Source organism: Euprymna scolopes, chromosome 11 (genome assembly GCF_053919585.1).
Source record: "Euprymna scolopes isolate OS-2025 chromosome 11, ASM5391958v1, whole genome shotgun sequence".
In the NCBI taxonomy this organism is placed as follows: domain Eukaryota; kingdom Metazoa; phylum Mollusca; class Cephalopoda; order Sepiida; family Sepiolidae; genus Euprymna; species Euprymna scolopes.
In genome coordinates this window covers 18,732,721-18,759,556 of record NC_136492.1, presented here as the reverse complement: position 1 = coordinate 18,759,556, position 26,836 = coordinate 18,732,721, and the positions used below count along the sequence as shown (strand labels likewise).

General features: G+C 31.5%; 1 protein-coding gene and 1 long non-coding RNA gene across 3 annotated transcripts in view; one reads left to right on the top strand and one right to left on the bottom strand.

Moving 5' to 3' along the window:
- Window positions 1-26,836, top strand: part of LOC145287785 (uncharacterized) — a 475,330-nt gene that overhangs the window by 281,248 nt on the left and 167,246 nt on the right. The window contains exons 3-4 of one of the 2 annotated variants that reach the window (XM_080135611.1): window positions 7,936-7,997; window positions 20,083-20,148. In XM_080135611.1, coding sequence (XP_079991737.1) covers window positions 20,121-20,148 — 28 coding nt within the window. In that variant the 5' untranslated portion in view covers window positions 7,936-7,997; window positions 20,083-20,120. The remainder of the gene's footprint in view (window positions 1-7,935; window positions 7,998-20,082; window positions 20,149-26,836) is intronic. The other variant, XM_080135612.1, reaches the window with a different exon arrangement.
- The window catches only part of LOC145287786 (uncharacterized), a 70,543-nt gene continuing 44,299 nt past the window's right edge, over window positions 593-26,836 (bottom strand). The window contains exon 2 of the long non-coding RNA XR_013869198.1: window positions 593-779. This is a non-coding gene — a long non-coding RNA (uncharacterized LOC145287786). The remainder of the gene's footprint in view (window positions 780-26,836) is intronic.

Here is a 26,836-nt window from a genome sequence, read left to right as displayed (position 1 = left end):
GAAGGAGTAAATTAAACATTGTCTCTTAGAATGTGATTTTATTATTTGTATTGAACTATGTAGCACAATATTACGTTTAGAGTATTTATTAGTACTTAATAATGTATCTCATTTGGGCCAATTCTGTATTTAAAATACAATGAACAGTATTTTCATAGAAATGCTAATAAACTTTTATTTTCTGTGTGTTATTGGTTTTTTGTCCAAAAAACAATTTTTTTTTTGCTATCCAGAAAAAATATCAGCTTTATCAAAACATATATTGTAATTTCTATGAATTCTGCTCATTAATATTATTAACTATTGCTTTGTATATAATGTTATACATTAATTCATTAATTATTAATTATTCGTTTTGTTCTACAATAACTTAACTTGGTGTAATTAAGATTAACCGAATTATCAATTAATTGCATAGTTTTTCATGCAACAATAATCAGGTTTTATGCAATTCTTATTGGTAATTTAACAAGCGTCATCCGTTTTTTTTTTTTTTTTTTTGTGTGTGTGTGTGTGTTTTTTTTTTTAGCTCAAAAGTTGAAGAACTGCAAAGATGGGAATAGTATCATTTTAAAAAAAAAAAAGACAACCATTTGTGTTCCAAAATTTATTTTTCTGCATAGTAACCAGCATTCTCAAAATACTTTTGCCAAGAATTTATTTTTCTACATAGTCACCACCATTCTCAATGCACTTTTGCCAGTAATTCAATGACACACCTCTACTTCTGAGACACATCCATGACAAGTGTTGCTTTCTTAGTCTCACACTGTTAATATCTGCAACAGAAAGAGAGGAAACTTTCAGGTCATCTTGCATTAGTTCAGTCATAACAATGCAATTTGTAATCCCATCTGATCCAATCCGGACAAAATAAAATCAAAATTAGAAGACATTACTTCTGAAAACACCCCTTGTATATAGAAAAATATTTATGTATTAATTTAAATACTTCCATGTCAATCTGTATTTTTACTTCACTGCTAAGGTGGATTAAACCAGATGATTCATTTCTTGTTATTGTTTTTATGCTAATTCATATTTTATCGTTTATTATCATTTACTATCTACCCATTTATTGTTTATCATTTCTTGAAAGTAGAAGAAAAAACATCTGACTTGTTTGAAAAAAATGCAGAAAAATAATTTTGTTAACTTTAATTTCATAATTTAATAGGAATTTTAAAAAGTTTGTTTAACGAAAAGCACTTAATAGTAAAGAATAAATAATAATTAAATGTGGAAGCAAGGAGCACATATACATACAGATATGCTTGAAGTCACATAATTTCATATACACTTGTGCCCGATATTATTCATACCCCTCGGATCTTTGAGATTTCTATAAGAATATTGCTCAAACCAGAAGGTAGACAATATTAAAGGGATTTCAAACAATAAATCAAGCATAAGCATTTAATTTAAACTCAACAAATAAATAAATTATGCAAGTTTGAAACATTATACAAAGAAAAACAATAATGGCACTAGTTCAAAATTATTCATACCTCTCTTACTAATAGTCAATAGCATACCCTTTATTCTTAATAACTGCCTGTAACCGTTTGGGATATTTATCAACAAGGTTTTTACAAGCATCAACACTGATTTTTGACCATTCTTCAATGCAGTAGTTCTCCAAATCCCTCAAATTTCTAGGTTTCCGCTTTTTAACCTCAGTTTTCAATATGTGCCAGAGGTTTTCGATAGGGTTCAGGTCGGGACTCTGGCTAGGCCATTCCAAAACATTAATTTGATTATCCTCAAACCATTTCTTGACTATTTTGGCAGTATGTTTTGGATCATTATCCTGTTGAAGGACCCAGTTTGGTCCTAAATGGAGCTTCTCCGCATCCTGTCTAATGTTTTTCTGGAGTATCTCCAAATATTGCTCCTTCTTCATGGTTCCATCTATCTTGACCAAACTACCTGGACCACTAGCCGAAAAGGAGCCCCAAAACATTAGGCTACCACCACCATGTTTCACCGTGGGTATGGTGTTCTTTGGGTTGTAAGCTTCTCCTTTCTTCCTTCAAACGTAAGAAGCATCCATATGGTCAAACAATTCAATTTTTGTTTCGTCAGTCCACAAAATACTTGAGAAAACGGACTCTGGAGAATTCACATGGGTCCTAGCAAACTTTAGACGTGCTGCAAGGTGTTTTCCGGTGTGCAATGGAGTCCTTGGTCTTCTTCCTTTCAGACCATTTTCATGCAGAGTCCTTTGCAATGTTTGCCTTGATATTTTTATGCCAGAAGACTCCAGATTTTCTAAAATGTCCTTATTAGTGGTGGTTGGATTTGCATTAACACTTCTTACAATATTCCTGGTGGCTCTAGCAGACAGTTTCCTTTTCCTTCCTCTACCAATCAAGTTGTTTGTTGTGTGGTGGCTCTGGAATTTTTTGATGATGCTCTGTACTGTTGCTGTAGGGACCTCAAATTTCTTGGAAATTGACTTGTAACCTAAACCATCCTTATGTGAATTCACAATTTTAGTCCTAAGATCATTACTAAGCTCTTTTTTCTTCCCCATTCTAATAATTTTTATTCTTTTATTGGTTTTCAGTTGATATCATTTTAATTTCTGAAAAATGCAAAAAACGAAATGAAATTAATCAAAGGTTCTATAAAAGCATTCAAAATAAGAATCAAACAGAAAACAAACAGTCAGAAACTCGATTAATACTGAAAAAATAAGGGGGTATGATTATTTTTGAATATTGCAGATTTTATAAATAGCTGTATATTTCTTTTATTACAAGTATCCCGAGATTTTAAAATGACGAAAATGATCAGAAGAGGTTTATTAAGAATATGTATCAATATGGACGTAAACAATAAATTCTTACAAAAGTTACACCTAATAAACTCAATTTTCAAGGGGGGTATGAATAATATCGGGCACAAGTGTATATATATATATATATATATATAGAGAGAGAGAGATATTATATGTCCTATATAATAAAATGACTGCAGAAATTTCTGTCTGGATCAAAGTATTGTAAGTTTGCAATAACAGATGCCACATAATAATTCAATGCATCTAGCCTAATTATATAGCTTTCAAACACTATCTTAGACACATTCAATCATGATAATAAAATGCTACATTGCATCCGACAAGCAACACCATCACATCTTTAGAGGAAGGAGTCCCTACTTTTCTCTTTAACTATTTAGTCCTAACACTGCTACCAGTGGTCACCGAGACCAATTCTATATTTTCCACAGATACTGTGATTACACCCATCGTAATTGGCTCATAGACATAACATAATCTTTCTGATTTCTGATTCATAAATAACAGCTCCCTTTCCAAAGTTCGTCCATTATGATTGGCTGATTGCCGAAAATTCTCATATTCTGATTCTTGAACAGTTACTAAAATTAAAACATGGCATCACAAAGAGACATGCTTTTTCGCATAGTGTCAAATTCTTCACATGCTTAGATTATCAGTTGTGTGCACGTGCGTGCAATACAAATTACTCTAATACTTGCTTTAACCAAACTGAGCCACAGCAATGTGTGGCTGGATACGGCTAGTATATATATAAGATGGCCTCTTCATGTGTGCTTTAAATTGTAAAGTAAGCATTTCTTTATTCTTATAGCTTGGTGGATTTTAAATATCTCCATTTTCTTTAAGCAATATTTTTTTCTTTACCAAATCCTTTTTCATTCAAAGAAAACATTAACAAAAACAATGAACTTTTCAATTTTTTACTGAGGAACATATATTTGTCTCTGGTGAGTTGTTTGGTGGGCTTTCATTATTCAACAAAACACGTATAAGACATACTTAATAAAAAAGATAAATATAAATCAAAAACATCTGGTTTGGAATAATGACTAACGATATATATATATATATATATATATATATATATATATATATATATATTCAAATGAAATCTCTCTCTCTCTTTATCTATCTATATATATATATGTATATATATATATGTATATATATATATGTATATATATATATGTATATATATATATATATATATATATATATATATATATATATATATATATATATATATATATATAATTTATGAGTTAATTGATTCCATCTTTTGGCATTTGTAATGAAAATTAATAGTGTGTGTGTGTGTGTATATATATATATATATATATATATATATATATATATAATTAAAGAAATAGTGTATCATGTTCTAAGTCAGAATAAGTATTTTCAGAAAGAGTGAAACAAAATAAAATATGTTGATACCAACAATATAGGGGAAGGAAAAGCTACAAAATATCAGCTGGATTGCTATTGGAGTCTAACTTTGAAAATCCAACAAGACGACTTTATATGTTAAATATATTGAGTTGTGATTATACAAGATGTCCCAAAATAATCTATTATTTGTACTAATTCATATTTCAAAATAGATGGTTAATTTTGGGACAGTCAGTACTTGTCTAAATTTTGTTAAAAGGAAAAAAATGACAAGTGACTTTTTATTAAACAAAATTTCAAAGATAAATTGGTAAAAAAAAAAATTCCACTTGGGCAATGAGTTGTTTGTGGAAGTCAGTGATAGAAGTTGCTGCATTGAAATATATTTTATTTCTTTTTTTATGTGTGTGTGATGTCAAGTTATTAACAGTGGACTGCATTGTCTATCATTTGCATTAACCATGACATACATTCTCGCTCAACTGTTTACTTAGCCCCCCCCCCCCCGTTTTTTTTTCTTTTTTACCCTCTACTTATAAAATTTTGCAGCTGTGTAAAATGTGCCAGAAATCGAGTTAGAAACATGTGAACAATAACATGGTCTCTGTTACAAATATGAGTTATATATATTACAGGTCAGAAAAACATTAGTGCCATCGGTTTCAAATCCGATATATGGGGATCAGTTTATGGTAAAAAAAAAAAAATATTGAATTTTTTTTCAGCCTCTGTTTATATCTGATCTCACCAGAAAACCGATGGCACCAATGTTTTTCTGACCGTCTGTAACATTTTAAAATAAATATTGTACTCTTATGTTGATTTATTTATTTATATATATAATTGAACACTTTTCTGGGGTTTTCCCCACTAACACCATTATATATATAATATATATAATTTTTTTTTATGTCTATTTTTTTGTTTATGTTTTCCATTTCTAAACTAATGTATCCTATTCTAAGCATCACAAATGTCTTTAGCTACTTTCTCCTCTTCTGACGAGAAGCATTAGGCTTGAAAATGCCATGGTATAAAAAGTATAATTTCCCCTGCATTTTAATTTTATTGATGCACCCTTTATCCTTTATGTCTATTTTTTTGTTTATTATGTTTTCCATTTTTAAACTAATGTATCTTATTCCAAGCATCGCAAATATCTTTAGCTACTTTCTCCTTTTCTGACGAGAAGCATTAGGCTTCAAAATGCCATGGTATAAAAAGCTTCTATAACCTTTGTTTATATGATGTTACTCCAATGCTTCTGTGTTATAATAGCGAAAAAATACTGAATTTCAAGTAAAACAAATGGTACCTACGTAATTGTCATGTCGCAAATAGTAACATATCCAAAAATTACAGAAAACAGTAAGGTAGAAAAATAATTATCAATGAAAATTCAATAATTTTTCGCTATTATAATGTAGAAGCACCGTTTTTCCTTATTGAAGTGATGAATAAATATTGTATTTGTAGCACTGCTGAAGCAAATACTTGAAATAAATATTACCTCATAAGATGTGTGTGTGGTTAAAAATATTTAAAAAAAAAAATGGTATTCAAGTTTTAACACAGATTTTATATTGTAGGTTTTCATTAGAAGTGATTTCTAAAAAAATAAACATGCTCATCGTCAGGGGAAATAACTTGTGAGCTACTAAAAAATATCTGAATATAAAGTAAAAAAAAAAGTTTCGGTTTTTAGTTAAGTAAAAAATAAAAATCATTTTTTAAGTTATGAAAACTTTTACCATATATTCAGACTTTTCTTTTAGTAGTCTACAAGTTGTATCCCTCTGAAGGTATACATTATTTTGAAATGTTGGGATATAACGCCTTTAAACTCTTCTAATAAACATTTAAAGTAAATAAATCAATCTTGAAAATTGAATTTGGGGATGGCTTCTGTCGCCAGGTTTGGATCTATGGTCTGGTGTTAATCGTGAAACCCTGCACTAATGATTCCCGAAAGGATGAAACACTAGAGTCTGTAGATATTTAATTACTATTATAGTAAATAGTTATATATATATATATATATATATATATATATATATAATTATTACTATAATCATTTTTAAATACCTACAAACACTAGCGTGTCATCCTTTTGGGAATCATCATGAATATTAATTATTTGATATTATATGAGTTGTAATTATTACATCAAGTGTATAAATAAAGTCCTAATATGATTGGGGATGCCCAATATTACAAACAAAGCAAATTATAGAAATATATCACTTGTCTGTGTATGTGTGTATATGTATATATATATATATATATATATAATTTCTCGACATTAAAAAATAAATGTTTAAATTTCAACAATATTTCTCGTTAGCGCCGGCTGTGTGGGTTTGTTCCTTGTTAATGGAGTCAAAGATGGCTTTGTGGCCGGGTTTGAATCTCCCGACCGGTGGGAATCGTGACACCCTGCACTGATGATTCCCGAAAGGATGAAACCCTAGTGTCTGTAGGTATTTAATAATTATAATATTTAATAATTATATACACACACACACACAATCATATATAGATATATTTCCATAATTTGCTTTGTTTGTAATATTGGGCATACCCAATCATGAGGACTTTACTCATACACTTGATGTAATAATTACAACTCTAATTAAATTATATATATATATATATATATATATATATATATATATATATATACACACGTTTTATTTTTTATTACCGTATCTTTCTGTTATTATTGTTTCAGCTACCAGGCCGTTTTTGTGGCCGTCAGTAGCTTCCTCAGACTTTTACGAAAGTGCATTTTGATGAGTCGTGGACGACAAAACACGTGTCAGTGGATAATTATATTTTAAAAATAATATATATATGCCGCTCCCCATTAAAAAGGGGGGGGTACCAGATTGGTCAATGGGAAAATTATTCCCAACAAGCATTTAGGTAAAAATGCACTTTCGTATAAATACTTGAATTCATTCAAGAAAGTATCGCTAACAAAAACAAATAAAAACATCTACGTAAAAGTGATACATTTAGTAGTCCGGCGAGGTTAGCACCGTGGTAGAGGTTTAGGCTTCTTATCATGAGGTGCCGATTTTGAATCTCAAATAATTAATATTCATTAAAAAAAATATATATGCATGCTATTGTCACTTAATATTATTAGATTGGGCTAATGTTTAAGAGAACTGGAGAAAATGACAAAATAACTATGCGCTTCTGTAATTATGAGTGATTTCATGAATAAACGCTCATACTGTATTAGATTGTGCACATCGATATATCTTGGTGCAAAAGGTTAATGTAGTTCGGTTGAAGCATTATGAAGGTAATTCATGGAAGGCAATATCATGTACAGATGTAACAGATTGACACAAACTGAAGCAAACTAAGACATATAACGATGAAATACTGCTGTGCAGATTTACACATTAATATGATATGTATTTTTTATATTTGCACTTTTAACGTTGCATTGTGTTCTTATTTGCATCAGTGTTCGGAACTTCTGCATCATGTGATACTTAGGTAAATTTTCCTTTCTTCAGATATGTTTGACTTCAGTTTAAGCGTACATATAGGGGCTGACATTTTGGTGTGAATTTATTTCATAAAAAAAAAACTGGAAGAAAAAAAAAAAAAATGAAAACCTTGTATGAAGAAAATGTTTGTTATCTGCCCTTGTTTATTTTTTGAATAGTGGAAAGCAAACTTTTTTATATATTTTCTTTTACGTATTTTTCTTTTAGATTTTTACCTCGCTGATTAAATGGAGCTTTATCTGAGAACATGTGTGCCTCACTAACAAGAGGTAGGTTTTTAAAGTTTCTTGTGGTGATACATATTCATGAGACATGTCTATAAACTGGATTCAGCAAAGTTTATGTAGACTACAGTTTTGCGTTAAAAAGAAAGAAAAGTTGCTCATTTGAGACAAACATAAAATTCTTATTGCATAACAAAGTACTCCCTTCTAATATATATCTCTCTCTCTTATATATATATATATATATATATATATATATATATATATATATATATATATTTAGTAATGTGATTGATAATTATATTTTTAAAATTAGCTCTAGGATATTTACCTATCGAGCTTATTATATATCTAAATTACAACGAGCACTTTTTCTTTCCCTGTATTTTAATTAAACTAGTAATTTTACTATTACATTAAAATACATTTTGCTCTTTAGACTATTGTTCTAATCTCCTTTATATATATATATATATATATATATATATATATATTCAGATTATTTGAATTCTTCGGACTACTGTTCTCATCTTGAGTGTTATTTTCACGTTTTGGTCGATGTAACCCCTGTCCATTTTCAGGTGAGACTTGTCAGACTCTGGAATTTAGATGGAATTTCAAATCGAACCCTTTATTTAATTCATGGGGGTAGCATGTTTTCGTTCCATCAGCCATGACTGGATAGAGGTCCTAAGTAACTCGCAATTGTATTTTTCGGTCCCCCACACTGAGAATTGAACAGTAGTCCGAAGAATCCAAATATGAATAATCAATAATCTAATAATCAATACTCATGGAAAAAAATTCAGAAATATTCTTATTCATTACTCTGTCTTAATTTTTCATTCCTTTTTAAATAATAAAAGAATTACTGTTTAAAATCTGGTTTCATTGTAAGCGTCTGACCTGTAAAAATTGCATTTCTAAAGAATTTGCATCAGAGACATGTATGCACATAGGTAGCCAATAATGCTTGTCTGAATATACAGGGTGTTGCAAAAGTCTTGAGCACATTTTGACATTGAATATCTCGAACTATTAAGAATATAGAACTGCATCGTGTATATTCAGAAAGCTTGTAATCTCAAGTTTTTATTGAATGTCCAAAGATGTTCAATGTGAGTACCGTTAGTCACAGGACGCACATCAAACCGATAATTCAATTCTTGCTAAATGCACCCCAGCATTACATTGTCAATAGTTACAACAGCTTCTGTTATTTGGGCCTTAAGTTCATCCCCGTCTCTTGGAATGGAAGGCATATAGGCCAGTCCTTTTACAAATCCCTACAAAAAAAAAAAAAAAAATATGCAGGGTGTGAGATTTGGAGATCTGGGAGGCCAAGGCATGAGTGTGATCATCTTAGCTGAGTCCACTGTCAAAAACTTTCCCCACTCTTTATCTATGCCTAAATCAAAACGTAGATTCCATGAACAAAGCTTTCTTCTTAGAACTGCACACCTGTGGAACTCTGTTCCATCTGCCTGCTTCCCTCCTGACTACAACTTGGATGTCTTCAAGTCCAACGTAAACAAATTCCTGACGAACTGCCCCCTTAAGTAGACACTCTAAAATATCCACACTAACGTACTGTACTTACAATAACCCTTATCCATGAGTGGTTTCCAGGCCTTGATAAATGGTGACCACCTTGTAAAAAAAAGATCGTCCATCTGTCTGGCAGTATTGTGTTCAGAAACTGTCTAACCCTCTGAGGCTCCAATGTAGTGGCACCCCATCCTGTTGGATAAGTGACTCTTTCTCACTTAAGCAGATATGAGGGCTTGAAATGTGCCCAAGACTTTTGGAACACCCTGTATCATAAGAACACTCTGCTTATCATTGAGTACTTTTTGATAAACACGAGAGTTTCAGTGAATTTACGTCTAGGAAACTACAGCGCTATAATCATATATCTTCTAGAAAGTATCTCACTCTCTATGCAATCCTTGACCTATACAAGAGCTAAATACATCAGAGGATAGAGTACTGTTGCTACATCTGAGGAGGCCCTGCTAAAGAGTTTGCTTTCTTGCCTTGACATGGTACAAAAAACCGTCTTTGAAATCTAGTGGACATGGACCTTTTCGCCTCTCTACTTCCTCTTTTTCACTGAAGACATGTTGCAAATTTATTTCTAATGTATCATTACTCTTATGGTAGTTGCTTGACTGAGGTTCAATCCATGTCCTTCCCCCCCCCTTTCGAAGCATTCGCAGCAGTTGCTCAACTAGCTACAACAACTGTCAACAATTTCCCCCACTTTCTATCTGTACCTAAAACTAAACAAAAATTCCATGAGCAAAGTTTCTTTCCTAGAGCTGTTCGTTAGTAGAACACAATACCATGGGCCTGCTTCCCAGTTGACTAAATTATGATCGTTTTTTAAGTCTAAAGTGGCATCTGAGTCTTGACTTGTGTAAAATATATTGTTAAAATATAGTTATCCACTGACACATGTTTTGTAGACTACAGCTCATCAGAGTGGCTAGATTTAGCCACTCTGATGAGTCATAGGCAAAGAAACATGTGTTAGTGGCTAATTATATTATACATATGCCGCTCCTCATTTGGAGGTACCAAATTGATCAAAAGGAAAATTATCCCCAACTCGCATTTAGGTAAAAATGCACTTTTGTATGAATTGAATTCATTCAAAAAGTATTGCAAAATGAATAACATCTACAAGTAATATATATATATATATATATATATATATATATAGTAATTTATAAAATATATATGGCGATTAAGCTACACTGAATATTCTGCGTTTCATCCAACTATAGGATTCGTCAGGCTTATGCATAAGCCTGACGAATCCTATAGTTGGATGAAATGCAGAATATTCAGTGTAGCTTAATCGCCATATATATTTTATAAATTACTAACTAGCTCTACCTACGTATTGAGCACTTTTGAAGTAAATACTTAAAGTTTACGCATAAATCTATACTTTCGTATATTAAATTTATGTGAATAAATGAAGTAGTTATATATATATATATATAGAGAGAGAATATCTGTATTAGAATGGTTAAAATTAATTCCCCCAAACAGAATAGTTTTGTTTTCCATTTGTCGCTTTTCAAAGAGATTAAAATCAAGGTATAAATAATACAAAACCTTAGGTAAAAAATCTTTGTTCCAATTTTGACCCAAATCCATGACATGATTTTGATTTTAAAGAGTGTCTAAAATATAATGATGCCTGTTCATAAATTTGATTTAGCACAGTTTATGTAGATTTTGATTTAAGATGGACGAAAATTTCAATATTAGTATCAATTATCTTGATTTTGGGACATTGCATAAAAAATCTCAATGTAGGTTACTGTAAACTATCGTTTTCCTAAAAAAAAAAAAAATGATTTGTGTTTATTTTGTTCTACTCTGTATGTAGTATTTACTTCTACATAAATTTGTCATTTTCTGATTTATATAGCATGGAAGACATCAAGAGTTTTCTATTGTTTAATATACATGTATACTAGCTAACCCGACCTGGCGTTGCCCAAGTGTACTTGTACCTTCATTTTATGCAGTCTCCCACGATACTATAAAAAGAGTGCAATTAATAGAGAATCTGCATATTCTTTCATAAAGTACTAATCTTCAAATCTTTCAAAGAGCACTTGTAAAAAATATCTGTACAAATTGGATTATTAGTTTACAAATTACAATTATTTAAGTAAAATGAGTGGCAAACAAAAATAGTTCTACAAAAAGAATTATTAGAAAAGCGTTGAAATCAGTATCACTCGGAATAGAAAATATGTTGACTAATAAAGTCGACTTTTGCCTGAAAAACACAGGACATAGAGTGGTGCGATATTTAACACAAAGATGTGGGAGTCCTCCTCCTCCTAACATTTTACATATAATCCCCATCCCTAAAATAATTATTTTGTAATTAGTAGAAAAATGTTACTATTTTTTTTTTTTTTTTTAATTTTCTGTTTGTACAATTAGTGTAATATTTTTCTTTAATAAATACAGCCATTTGTTTCTCCAAGTATCCGACGATTTCTTGGGAGGGGATTAGCAATAATGTTCATAATATTAAGAGATTAATGTAGTTTGCTTGAAACATTATTTCATGTGTATATAAAGGAAATTTAAATTAATAGAAGGCAATACAATGCAGAGGTGTAACAGATTAACAAACTGAAACAAGTTAAGATATGACAGTGGAATAACTCTGCAGAAACACCTTTATTAAGGCAATATATATGTTTGTTTTTTTTTTTTTTAGTTTACATGTATCGTGTTCTTACTTACGCCTGTATGATTAGATGGAAGATTATTGTAATATTTCGGAAAAACTACCTTCGTCAGCATTGAATGATTAGAAGAAAAACTGGATAAGGATTCTTGGGTTATTAGGTGAAAAACAGTTGAGACAGCAGGTACAGTTCACAAGGGGAAGGAAGGCCAGGATAAACATGGGAAGACGTGATAAGGATGGACTTAAGAGAAAGAGGGATATATAAACACCTGGCAGAGATAGGTTTGTTTGGAAGTCAATTTTTAAAAACTGTCCAATACATGTCAGCATGTAAAACGAACATTAAATCAAATATGATGATGAAATCAGTATTGTAAAATGTTCTACCTCGAATGTTGAATGTGTCTTCTATTTTTTGTTTCTTGTTTGTATGTTTTTCACGTTTCTTGTTTGTATGTTTTTCACGTTTCTTGTTTGTATGTTTTTCACGTTTCTTGTTTGTATGTTTTTCACGTTTCTTGTTTGTATGTTTTTCACGTTTCTTGTTTGTATGTTTTTCACGTTTCTTGTTTGTATGTTTTTCACGTTTCTTGTTTGTATGTTTTTCACGTTTCTTGTTTGTATGTTTTTCACGTTTCTTGTTTGTATGTTTTTCACGTTTCTTGTTTGTATGTTTTTCACGTTTCTTGTTTGTATGTTTTTCACGTTTCTTGTTTGTATGTTTTTTTACTTACATTAAATTACAAAGTAACAAAATTCTATGTTGACATTAAATTTTTTTGTCTTTTCTACACTATTAGGACAATTTTGTAGTCGATAAATGGAGTTTTCAGATAAAAAAAAAAAACAATGGTTTCAACTGATTTTTTTTGTAAATTCTAATAAATTACGATGTTAGCTTCCAAATTATGCAGTCGAAATTACCTGAATATTACTGAATTAAATAAAACATAACTTTAATCGTGTTAGCAAGTGAAACATTGTGGCCATCTTGTTTAAATCGAAACGGAAAATTACCTCCCTTTTGAACTTTCCTGTGTCTTACGATTGTTTCCATCAAATTCTCTCTTTTTTTTTTTTTTTTTTTTTTTTTAAATAACTAATTTTCTACCTTATCGATTTTCATAATTTTTGGATATAATCATCTTAAAAATGCGAGGAATACGTGGATACCATTGTTTTTATGTGAAATTCAGTATTTCGTCTCAATAGCATAGAAGTGCCTAATTTTTTTTTTTTATATTTTAATATTATTACATGAATCTTGTCGAGTTCAAATCACACTTTAAAGGTAATGAATAACACGTTTTCGAGCTAATGACTTGTTGGTGTAAAAAGTAAAATGTGATCTAAAACAGAAAACGAAACGAGGTACCGTTTTCTAAAATAATGAAGAAAGTACTCGTTTTATTTTCGGATCGGCATTTTGCTTTTTACATTAACAAATTGTAAGGCCGAAAACGTTTTATTCATTACTCAGTATATGGATATTTAAGTGTGTATTTCTCAATAAAAAATGCGTATTTCTCATTAGATTTTTACTTGAAATTATTTCTCATGTAATAATATTAAAAAAGAAAAAAATTTTAATTGTTACACAAAATTTGTTTTTTTTTTCACAATAAAGTCACGCTGCAATTTTCTTGTTTTTCTTGGCCTTCCTCTGTGAACTGTACCTGTTGGTTCTTGAACCGTTCTCTACACCTAATAACCCAAGAATTTTCATTAAAACTGTCAATTCGTCTTATTGTGAATCTCGTTTAGTCGGTGAATACTGAATAAAAAAAATTTTTTAAAAAGTTGGTTAGTTTGATCTTTTGAAACGCATGTATGTAAAGTATGTAAAAAGGGAATTGTTTATTTAAAAGCAGTTTTATACTTTTATTGGAAGAAAATAAAACAGGTTTAGAAAAAGAATGTTTATTTTGAAATATGATTTTTAAAATGTTTTTCTATCTCAAGTGAAGAAAGTGCATGCATTATTGCCTAAAGACAATAATGCACCCACTTTCTTAGAAGAAAAAAGTGTATTTTTATTTTAATGCATCCATCTATTATATAAATAAAATTTGCCTTTGTGTATGTCTAAAAATCCTAAAACTATACCAGACACCGATCAAACTGATTCTTTTTCAGCATTTCTTTGAATGAAATAATAGCATTTTTTTGTCATTCTTTCTTTTGAGGAAGGGGTTTCATGCAAATAGAACTACTTGGTCGACATTAAGAGTGAGTTAGACTAAAATGATATCAGTGTTGTCTCAGTATTATCAGAAGTTATTTAACTTTCACCATATTCAAATTATCTCCCTTTAAACGCTGGTAACAATAGAGTTGACTCTACTATTAAGAAGTATTAAAAACCTTGCATCACAGTATGTGCAAGATTCAGAATGTGTTCATAAAGAAATAACTCACCAGGTCATACAACACCGGCTCCAAAGATGCAGCAGCTGATATATTTCTCTACTACACAAATTGGTTAGGTTTGCCTGACATTCTTCTCTATCTAATATATAAAAGAAAGTTGTCTGTTTGCATGTGTGTTTAAAGTAAAAAAGAACAAAACACACAAAATAATCAGAAAGCTAATATAATCATTCTGTACATGACCTTGGAAAAAATTATTGGCAGATTTTTTTTTTTTTTTTTTATAATTCATTCATTTTTATTTTTTTTTAGAAATTCGCTCAATATATGTTACCGTGACATAAGTTGACATGTATTCGGTTGTTTTCTAACAGTATTTTGTCTAGTTTATTATTTATAATACCTTTTCCCAAACGTACCCTCTCCAAGAGACAGTCGGCTGCCATTTTGAATTTTCCAATACATCGGTAAACATTGCATGTTTTTCGAGCTGAATAAACATGTTACACTGAATAAAAACACAAAAAATATATCCAGTTAGGTAGAAAACTAACTTATCTTGCCTTTGATAACATTTATTTGTTCTATATTTGTTTTTTGACAACTTTTTCGAATCTATGTGTACAGTAATACAAACCCGGTTGAGCATTTGGGAAGTGATATGCAAATTACCATTAGCAAATGAAGCGGTGCTCTTTGTGTAAGCAAATTGAGCTTGGGTATTTGGACAATGTCAAAACATTATTAATTCACTGTCCACATAGCAGCAGCCGTATAGCGCAACGGTTAGAAGCTCCGACTGTCATTTGGCCGATTGGATTTCGATTCTGGCTTGAAGTACCTGCTTGTCTAGCTGCACTGATGAGCTGTGAAACAGCGAAACAGTACTGTATGTGGATGACATATACATATATATAATATTTATTCAAGGTTAAAAATATCCAAAAGTAAAAACCATTGAATTTCACAAGGTTGTTGATAGTGCTCAATAAAAAGAGCCAGATATCATTTTGTTCAATTTAGGTAAACAAAATTACCATAAGTCGCAACAATAAATCTACTGTTTCAGTCTAAAAAGACTTCATCAAGTGACAAAAATAGCCTCTGATCTTAGTCGAGGCATCATCTTTAATGAGAATGAAAACCAAATATGAAAAAAAGAAACAGAAAGAAAGCAATTGGTAAGGCCCTTTTTTATGCAAAAATTGGCTACATATGTGCATACATGTTTTATTAGTACTTCTTTTCAAAGAGCCTACATAATCAGGCCAAAAACTATTATCAAGACTTATTTTTGGTCTGGTGTAAGCTTTCTGAAAAGAGGCACTGCTGAAACATATATGCACAAAAGTAGCCAATTAATGTTTGCATAAATAAACTGTATATGTGTTCTGTTTATTCATTGAGCACTCTTTAATAAACACAGGAGTTTCAATGTATTTACATCTATGAAATTAAACTGTGCAACAATTTATATTAAAATGTTACAGAAGGTCTGAAAAACATTGGTACCTTGGTACCGTCGGTTTCAAATGTGATATAAGGGCATCAGTTTAGTTCAGTCTTTGTTTATATTTCTTAACAGATATAAACAGAGGTTAACGTACATCTACTTTTACGAAAAGAAAATGTTTATATAAAAACTGCGTCTATTAACCAACTAAACGTTCACAGGATATCCGTTTAGATTAGTTGGGTTACTTCCCTTTCATTGACCAAACTATTATCAGTAAATATTGCTTTTTTTTTTTTTTATTTCTCATACAACACCAGTTCCATCAAATTAATAACAATTCTGAAACAAGTGAAGCATGCATGATCCCCCGTGAGTGCAAATTGAACAAAGCAAAAAAAAATAAAATAAAATAAAATAATGACTAAGTTCAGCATTGCCCCCTCTCCCATTTAGCCCCAAAAGTCCCCAGGGGATGTTAAATCCTGGTGAAAATGAACAAACGGTGCAGTTTTAGACCTTAACATATGTAAATTTGAGTTCTACACTATGCAAAAAAAGAAATGACTTAAGTCCATCATTTGCTTCCCCCTCCTCCCCTCATTTAGCCCCAAAAGTCCCCAAGGCCTTAACATATTTAAATTGGAGTTCAGCATCATGCAAAACTGTTAAATAGACATACACAGAAAATTTTGGACAAATATGGTAAAATAGTTCCCAAAGTGGAGTGTTTTTATTAGCCCTAAAAGAGCCCCTGGGGCACACCCAAGAGTTATCACGAAGTATAGACAAATAAAATTATATAGAAATCAGTTAGTTACAACTTTTCAGAAAGTTTTATAAAAACCCAAGGCATCAATTTTTTTAATAAGCACAACAGTGTCAGTTTTAGCCATTTTAACCCGAAAGGCACCCCTAGGGAGGCAACCAGAGTTTTCCCAGAATATCCGTTCTATCACTTTTTTTTACTCATATGATGTTTAATGTTTGTGCAAAATTTCAAAAAATTCCAAGGCGTAGTTATTGAGAAAAGTGCAGACGGACGAACGGACAAGGGTGGATTTACAGCTCCATACTCCTTTTGTCGGGGGACCAATAAAATTCCTCAACTCCCTAACACGTCTGGATATCCTCGATACTAGGAAGTGTAGTGGACAAAGGAAGACCTGGTTTGAGGGCGTAAGAAGTGATTTGACTGCATGCAACATAGACTGCATATCGAAGTAGCATGAAATGTTGCCTGATGTTGCCCACCACAAAGTCAAGGATATTATCCATCCTTTAAATGTCAGAACCTTTTTAGAATAAATTTCAGTCAACATCAGCATTTGAAACTACAAAGTCCAGGGAGTACAATGCAAAAAAAAACCAAAAAAAAAAAACCAAAAAAATACAATGGTTAAAATATTAAACGGTTGAAATTTGAGAGCAACTTTAAGTCGGCTTTTTTTGTAAACCGGTTAGTTCTTTTTTTTTTCTGGTATTTAAGTAAAATTTCGCCGGAAATGGTCAATTTTCAAACCGTCATCATTTTTATCAAAAAGCATTTTTTTTATCCCCTTTCTGAATATATAGAAAGGAAAAGCCTTTGATTGCATTCAATTTTGAAAAATTTAACTGGAAGTCAAGTAGGGGCGAGTTATTTAGAACACATAATTCCTGTTAATTTTTCCCAATTTTTTTAAAAACCTTCTCATAATTTCTCACTGACGGGACCTGGTGTACTGCAAAATAGATTTTATACACATTATCATTAAAAAGAGACTAGTCAAAAGGTATTTAAGAGTCAAACACAGTATAAAATAACTAAAATAAAAATAAGTCTGAATAATTAAAATGATCACTCCTCATCTTAAAAAAAAACAAAAAAAAACTCCTCAAAAGTTGAAAACTTTGTTTCACTGCAATATTAACCAACCCAAAACTGGAAGCCTTACAGCGCCATGCACAGACTTCCACCTAGTTTAATCTATACTCCTAAAAAAATGTTTTTTCTGTGTATTGATATTCATATTAAAAACCCTTTTTCCTATTTATTTTATAAGAAAATACAACCTTGTTATATATGGGTCGTGGAATTGCATTCATCTGCAAAAGATCTAGCTAACTTGCATATTCTTTTAAACATTCATTTTAATTAATTCCCTATTAGTTTTTCTTTTTCTTATGGGATGATCATTTTTTAGTTAACTATTACGTGTAATTATATTCATTCAGATATTCTACATGATTTATACTTGCGTAATATTTGTGTAAAAAGCTTATAGTAAACACAGACCTCTTTCTGTATATATTTATGTATGCGTATATATATATTTGTTTAAAAAGTTTTGGTCCTGGATATGATCTTAAACTATATCCAGTGGTGAGGCCCCAGCTTGCGGGCTTTGGGGAGTGTGGAGCCACCCTTTAATTGCCATTGCTCCCAGGTCCACTCTGACCCGGAGTGGTAGTACCTGTTAGGGTTCCAACTATGAGTTAAATAGAAACTGACTTGAAAACAACAAATATATTCTATTAAAAATTTTTCCTTAAATCTTTGGATTTGGCATTAAATAACCTGAAAAGGGTTGATATGCCGTAAAACAAAAACAACTTTAAAAAATGTTGCCTATCAAACTCTTGTCAGTTTCTGGTTTACGGACGTGAAACTTAATATATAGGGTATTCGAACCCATGTGAAACTTTATATTTGGGCTTTAGCTGGGGAAAATTAGTGCAAAATGTGTGAAAATTAAAAAAAATGGAATTTGCCAGATGAATATCGAATGACAGCATTACGAATATGCATGCGTAACGTAATAGCTATTGGTTCATGTTTAATTTTTAGCCTTGCAGCAAATATGTCTTCTTCATAGCTCAGACATTAATGTCAAAGGAAAAAGTAAAACATTTTGGTTTTGATTCTTGGTGGTGGTGCATGATTTTTTTTTTTTTTTAAACTTTTTAAATTATTACTAGGGCTGTGAAAACAGCATATTCTTTTCATTCTTTTGACTCTTGAGTATATATCCAACACAGACTCACTTAATCAACCGAGAACCACATCAGTCTATATAAAAACATAAGATATTAACAGACATATACTCAAGACTCAAAACAATGAAAAGAATATGCTGTTGTCACAGCCCTAATCATTACTATATATTGTGTCCAATATAATACAATAATAAATACGAAATCTGCATTCATCAAAATATCATATTGAAGCATATTTTACGACCGGGCAATGCCGGACAGCCTGGTAGTAAAGTAATAAATTTGGGAAACTGAAACTCTTGCCGGAAGTTATATTACAGAGGAAATTTAGTAAAGGGAACTTCGCCTGAGCCAACACCGTTTGCTGCTGATTTACTTCTAAACTGAGTTGATTAAAATTCTGGTTTTCCAAAAGTAGCAATCTTGCATATTTACCGATCCAGGCGACTTCCGGTTTTTGAACTCATTCGATGGTGTTACTTAATTTGAAAACCCTGCAATATAACGCAGACGATTTTATATATACAAATACCATGCCATGTGCAAAATGACGTCATTGTAAGAAAAAAAAGATTATGAAAACCGCTCCCTTAAGACACTCTATCAAAACGCCCAATACTAATGATTACTACAATACTATCTCATTGATTACTGTACATGCAATAACTCATATCCCTGAATGGCCTTCGGGCCTTGATAAGTGGTGACCCCCCATGTAAAAAAAAAAAAAAAAAAAAAAAAAAAAAATGAGAGAATACATTCAAGAAGCTGATCGCGCTGGAGATGCAGATCACGTTCGAGGTGTGGTTGACGCTTGATCATGTGAGGGACGTCATAGCAGTAACAAAAGAATAAGGAAATAAATGTAGTTGAATAAAAAGAAAAATGAACACAGTATAGCGGGGTTTCAGATTAAGTATCACCCTTTACTTCCAACATGTTTTAAAACTTGAAGTCGCTGGGATCGGTAAATATGCAAGATTGCCCTCGATTTTTTTTTTTTTTTTTCTCTCTTATTTTACCTAAGAATTGGAATGGGAAGAGAGTTGGCACTAAAAAAAGATAATTTTCGCTTTTTTTCTTTGTTTTTGCACTTCCAGTATGATCAAGAGAAGAGGCCAAACGCTTAGCAGATAGTATGGCCCAGAAGAAAAACGAATGGGGAGGTAAGTTGTTAGTAGAGGAACAAAAAGAAAATGAATAAAAAAACATCTCAGGAATTTTTTTTTCCTTATGGCAAATTCATTTTTAATTAGATATTTTAAAACATTCATATGAGAAACCGGAAGTTAATAGTGAAATGGATTTCAGCAGTTTTTTTTTTCATTGCTCTGAAAAAAAAAAAAAAAAAAATTTTTTTTTTACTTAAGGAGAGTAAAGAGTGGACCTTCATTTTACTTTCATCAACCTTGAAATGCTTGCTTTCCTTATTTGTGTCTTTTAGTCCTCACATTCCATGAGCGATGTTTCTGACAAAGAAAGAATAACTGATTTTCTATTTTTAATTAATTAATAATTCATTATTACTTGGTTAAATGACAGACTGACTTATCTCCCCCTGATTTTTTCTTTTTAATTAAAATGCTTCTTGATAATTTTTCCTAATTTTTGGTGTGGATATTTACTTTTGCCTGATATATGAGGATAACAAAAAGTTTTCCTATTAATTTATAACTACAATTTTCACCTGCGTAATGTGATTTTCATCTGTGCCCCACACTGTATAAGCAACGTAAATGGTACTTTAAAAAAAATAGGTTAAATTAGTCATCTCCCTTAATATATGTATATATCAGTGATTAGGTATTCTTCAGGACAGTCAAGGATACATACTTTAAAATATGTCTGAAATAGGTCATTTTTGAGTAGGTGATCACTTTGCTGCTGTCGGTGCTAAGGTATGGCTTTGTGCAGTTCTTGGAGGTCCATGCTCTCAGGCTTTGAGAAGGTATTAGTTTATTGGTAATTGCTTCAGGCACTCCTACAAGGGAATGCTGACCAGACTGTGACCAGAGTTCACGTGCCTCTTGTTTACTGGCTTTTCAGACTCCACTTTCTGATCTTGTGTCGCATATTCCTGCAGTGGGAGGAAAGTAAACACTAGTGTTGGGACGATTAATCGGAATTGGAAAAATCGGAATTTTGGGGGGTATCGAAATCGGAAATGTGTCAGCTTTCCGATGCCAAAATCAATTCTTTTACTTATCTATTTTTTTTATTTGATCTTATTGAAAGCAATATCTTCTGCTGTTGGTAATAATGATAAAATAATAAATATTTATTCATTATAAATTCCTTGTAATAGTGAAATCTGTATATCATCCCCATAAGTGTTTTTCTTTTACGTATGAGGAAATATCTGAAGATTTAACATGTATTCTTATGGTGATCGAGGAAGAATTACTAGTCTGTAGTTAAATATTTAGAGATTTATAAAAATGGAATCTGAAATTTAGTACGGAATTTGGAATTGTATCGGAATCGAGAAAAATATTGGAATCGTCCCATCAGGAGTAAATCCCAACTCGGTTGCCTACATTTTGCACAGATTAACTTGCTATAACTTATTATTTTTAATGTTAATGTATTCTTGTCAAAATGTCAGTTTCAAACCTCTCGTTGCCAATGATGTAGCTTTGCAAACCGGTAATAATCAAGACAAGCACAGTGGTATAATTAACAATATTAGCCAAAGTATGTTACAAAACTTATCCCTGAGTGGCTTCCGGGCCTTGATAAGTGGTGACCACCGTGTAAAAAAAAAAAAAAAAAAAAAAAAAAAAAAAAAAAGTATGCATCATGGTTCTGGAGCCATAACTGCTACTAATCGCTGCCCATGATATTCTGGGTAAATTCATTAATTTCTGAAATGAATATATTGGCTCACCCCATAAAATTTAAAATGGTTTGATATAATGTAAAACAAAGCATAAGTATTGATGCATTGCTAATTGCCTGAGCTGCTCATACCAGGAAATGCCGATCGAGCTGTCCAGGCATTTATGTAGTTCAGAGTTCTCTTCCTTTAGTGTGCCAGCTTTCCAATCCCCACCTTCTGACCTTGTAACAGATCTTCCGGCAGTCGGATCAAGATAAATATCGTCAGTAGTGCTGGCTGTTGCTTGCTAAAGTGAAACAGCCTATCAGCAGTTTCCGAATAAGAATTATTGGGTACAACACCAGATACATATTTTGAAGATATTTAGAAATTTAAGTATAAAAGACTGCTGCCAAATTATAGATTGTACGTTACAGTACCTAACAAACAGTGCATTAGCAAAAATGTTATAAAAGTATACATCATTATTCTGGAGCCATAACTGCCACTAATCGCTGCCTAGATGTAACTGTATACATTGTCACTGGGTAAATCCATTATTCCTGAAATAGGTATAATAGGTATATAAGCTACCCCATTGACATTTTTTTTTTTTTTTTACAAACAATGAAACTCTGCTGAAACCCATTTCACCTTATATTATTCCTAACTAATCAACCTCTCCATCTATTTCTAACCTATGGCGAATATTTTAATACAACATTCTTGTTCATGCACTTCACTTTGTTAATCATAGATTAAACTTTGAAGACTAAACCTGTCTTTAAAACTCTCATCACTTATCTAGTGTACTATTCTAATATCATTTCTCGGCACTTCTACAGAATTGGGACGAGATTTTGTAGCCGTTTTCAACTGATTATTTTGTCAATTCTAATGTTTCCAACTGATTATTTTGTCAATTCTAATAAATTACAATGGTAGCTTCCAAATTATGCAGTCGAAATTGCCTGAATATTACTGAATTATTAAACAAAACAACTTTAATCGTGTTGCAAGTGAAAAATTGCCGCCATCTTGTTTAAGTCAAAGCAAAAAAGTACTTCTCTGTTGAACTCTCCTGTGTTTTATGATTGTTTTCATAAAATTCTATTTTTATTTTCTTTAATAAATAATTTTCTACCTTATCGATTTTCGTAATTTTTGGATATACTCATCTTAAAAATATGGGGAATATGTAGATACCATTGTTTTTATGTTAAATTTAGTATTATGATTTTCGAAATTTCGTCCCAATAGTGTAGAAGCGCACATTTCTCTCCATGCAAAGCATGTCCTCAATCTTCACTGACCAAAAACCCTATAATTTTTCTCCATCTCTTAAACATTAGCTTAATATAATAATAGTTTATAGTGATAATGTTGGAATCAAAGATAGATTTAAACACTTGACACCTAGACAAGCATTCATAAATGTGTTATATATAATGATAATAATCTTGAAGTTTAATAGTTACATTTGTTTTACAACCACTACCCTAACCTGCCACCTCACCATGCATCTCATAAATTCTAGTGCAATTTATGAACATTTACAAAAAAAAAAAAAAAAAAAAAAAAAAAGGCATAATTGCCCCACCCCGATGACATTTTTTTTTCTACTAAAATAGGATTTTAATTAAAAATAAATTGTTTGGAAAACGTGGAACTCTGCTGAAACCCATTTCACCGTATATTATCTCTACAATTATGTAAATGCAACTTTGTGTGAGTTCCTTCCTTATAGACTCTGAAACGACTGAATAGATTTTCTTTAAAATTTACAGAACTTTAGTGTATAAGTCTGGAGTGATCTTAGTTAAATTTTGTCCCAGAATACCCCCCCCCCCCCCGATAATTACTGATAATTGATAATCGAAACCGTTATTTTAATTTCTCTACCATTAGTAAAGCCATTTTTTCCATGTTGTTGCTTAGCAGCAATGATAGAACAACGGCTGTGAAAATTCTATGAATAAGTTGATAATGCGTTTTGTTTTCATTTTTTTTTTTTTGCATGACGTGGTCTGTAGGTTCAAACCCGTACGTAAATTTTTTAATGTTTTTTTTTTCATTAACTTGAAAGAAGTTTATACAAAATAATTTTATAAAAGAAACAGTAGGTTCTCTAGAGTGCAATGTAGAATAACATATATTTTGGACTAAGTTACTGCATGGAGGCATGTGAAGCTTCCTCCCGGGCGATTTTATGAATTTTGATGACAATAAAAAAATATAGGAGTGTGAAATATTCGTTGATCATCATTCAATCCTGGGCAACGTCGGGTCTCCCTGCTAGTTCGCAACTAATCATCAACCTCTCAATCTAGTTTTAACCTCTGGTTTAAGTATTTTAATATTTTTTTGTTGTTAGACTTCACTTTATAATGGATGTTCCTATTTACAATGCCTCCCCACGGGACAGAGTTAGACACCAGGGTCGTTTTTTAACATGGAGAAAAGGAACAAAAATAAAAATTGTCTCAGTCGTGATGGATTTCTCCTCCACTGACAGAGAACAAGAAATTGAAGTGCAGCATCTGAAGAACAGATATTACACTTTGATCTTGTCCCGAAGGCCAAGTTGTAATGGATGTTGATTATATTGCTTTAACATTCGCTTGCAATATTTAATTATGCAAACTTTCATATTTATTGATTGCCCATCAGCATCGTTTTCGTTAACGTCTGTTTTACATGTTGGCAGGTGTTAGACGGCTTTTAGAAATTGACTTTCAAATTAACCTATCTCTTGCCAAATCTTTATTTATCCCCCTTTCTCTCAGGTAAATCCTTCACACATCCTACCATGTTTGCCGTGGCTTTCCCCCTGTGAACTGACCCTGCTACCTCAACTGTTCTACATTTACAAACCAAAGAACTCTCATCCATTTTTTTTTCAACAGGACCATACCAACAAAGTCTTCTGTTTTGCACACATCTTCCTATACTGCCAGGTTTAGTCATCAAAACTAAACCTGTCTTTAAGACTCACATTACACATCCAGTGTATCATTCTCATGTTATTTCTCTCCATGCAGTGCATGTCTTCAATCCTCACTGGCCCAAAAGCCTATGATTTTTCTCCATCTCTTTCAAACATTAGCTTAGTCTAATCATTGTTTATAGTGATGATATTGTCATATAGATTTAAATAATTGACACCTAGACAATCATTCATAAATGTGTCATATATATATATATATATATATATATATATATATATATATATATAAAATCTTGAAGCTAATAGTTGCATTGATTTTATATCCACTACTCTAACCTGTCACCTCACCATGCATTTCATAAATGCTAGCATAATTTATCAACGTCTACTAAATATACATAACTGACCCCTTTTTAAGACAAGTGTTAGTCACAAAAAAATAATACATTCTGAAACAAATTTTGAAAAGTTAATGCTCAAAGCCAACAATCCAGAATTAACAATATTGCCTATCAAACAAGTAACAATATTTTTAAATTCTTGTAATACTTCCCTTATTCATGTGATCCAAATTTTGACCCCCCCTAATCCCCTGAATTCCAACTTACCAACGGTTTAAACGTTCTGATGCCACACTATCTGCAGATACTGACCCTGTGTGGCTACTGAAATCCCTTTTCAACTTTTTCAGCCTATTCACTAAGTTACTCCGTCACCTGAAGATCATTCAACACTGAATCAAAAACGTTCATGACACCTTTGAAATTTTACATGAATAATGAGTACAGAAGTCAGCAAGTTGAAATGCAAAATGTTCATTTCAACTTGCCGACATATTTGTATTAGTTTGCACATGTGTAAAACTAATCATAGCTAAAAGTTGTTTAATTTTTAGACTTTATCTGTCTGTTAGCTCAAACGGTAGATAATGCGACTGAAGCTCTAAATGCTTTTATTTCGATTCTAGCTAATGGCACCAAGTTTTTTTTTGTTTTTTTTACTTTTGAAATCAGTTCTATATATTAGGTACAATATAATATTCAATAGATAATTTGGTCTGTAATAATAAATACAAAATCTGTATGAATTAAAATATATTTTAGCTTATTTTACGACCGGCAAGTTATTTCCTTCCTACTAGTTATTTTATAACACATCCATAACTTTATTTCAGTAAATGTTTAGATAATTAATGTTATATTTCGTGTTATTGTCTTTTAATTTTGTGTTTGATTTGCTTTTACCAACAAGCTAGGCAGAACTAACATTTTTGGAGAATTTTTTGGAAAAAAGAACTACTTGAATTGTTTCCCCTTGTTCCGAGTGGAAATCTTCAAAAATGAAAAAAAAAGAGTTGTCGTCCTCAAAAACTAAAAATGTTCAAGTGCCAAAAATACGTAAGGATTTATTGATTGAACCTCATAGTTTTTTTTAGGAAGGAAGTGTAAGTTTAATTTCTGGGGATGAGGAGGAGCAATTTTTGAAGGAGTGTCGCTTTTATTTTCTTTTTTTCTTTTTCTTTTTTTTTTTTTTTTTTTTTTTTTTTTTTTGCGTTAAACAGATCCCCCTATTGCGACTTACGAATTCCATCATCCGTGTGGGTATCTCTCATGCCGCTGACATTTCTTCATTCATCCTGTTTATCATGAGGTAATTTGATGACAAATTAGCCTAAATTGTGTTACGTAAGCGAGGGGAGGGGGACTGTCACATTTTTTTTTTTAAATTGATCTTATTGGACTAATTGAATTCAAATTAAAAGTAAGAATATTTTGATAAATAAAATAAATGAGAAAAAATAAAGACTGTTTATGTCAACTGTTATTAATTGAAGGTAGGGATGAGTGGTAGGTGCAATTAGAACTCGGCTTTATCCTCCTCCTCCGTCTTTGTCTCTACGTCTTTCGCTTTCTCCATATCCCCTCTTTCTCACTCTTTCACGTTCTCCACTCCCCACTCTCACTTCTTCACTTTCTGTCCCTCCTTTTTCTAACTCTTTTGCTTTCTCCTCTCTTTCTCTCTCTCTGTCTTTGGCGTATGTTGTCAATAAGGCACTAAAAAGTTAATCCTTCTAAATTAACTTGCCTTT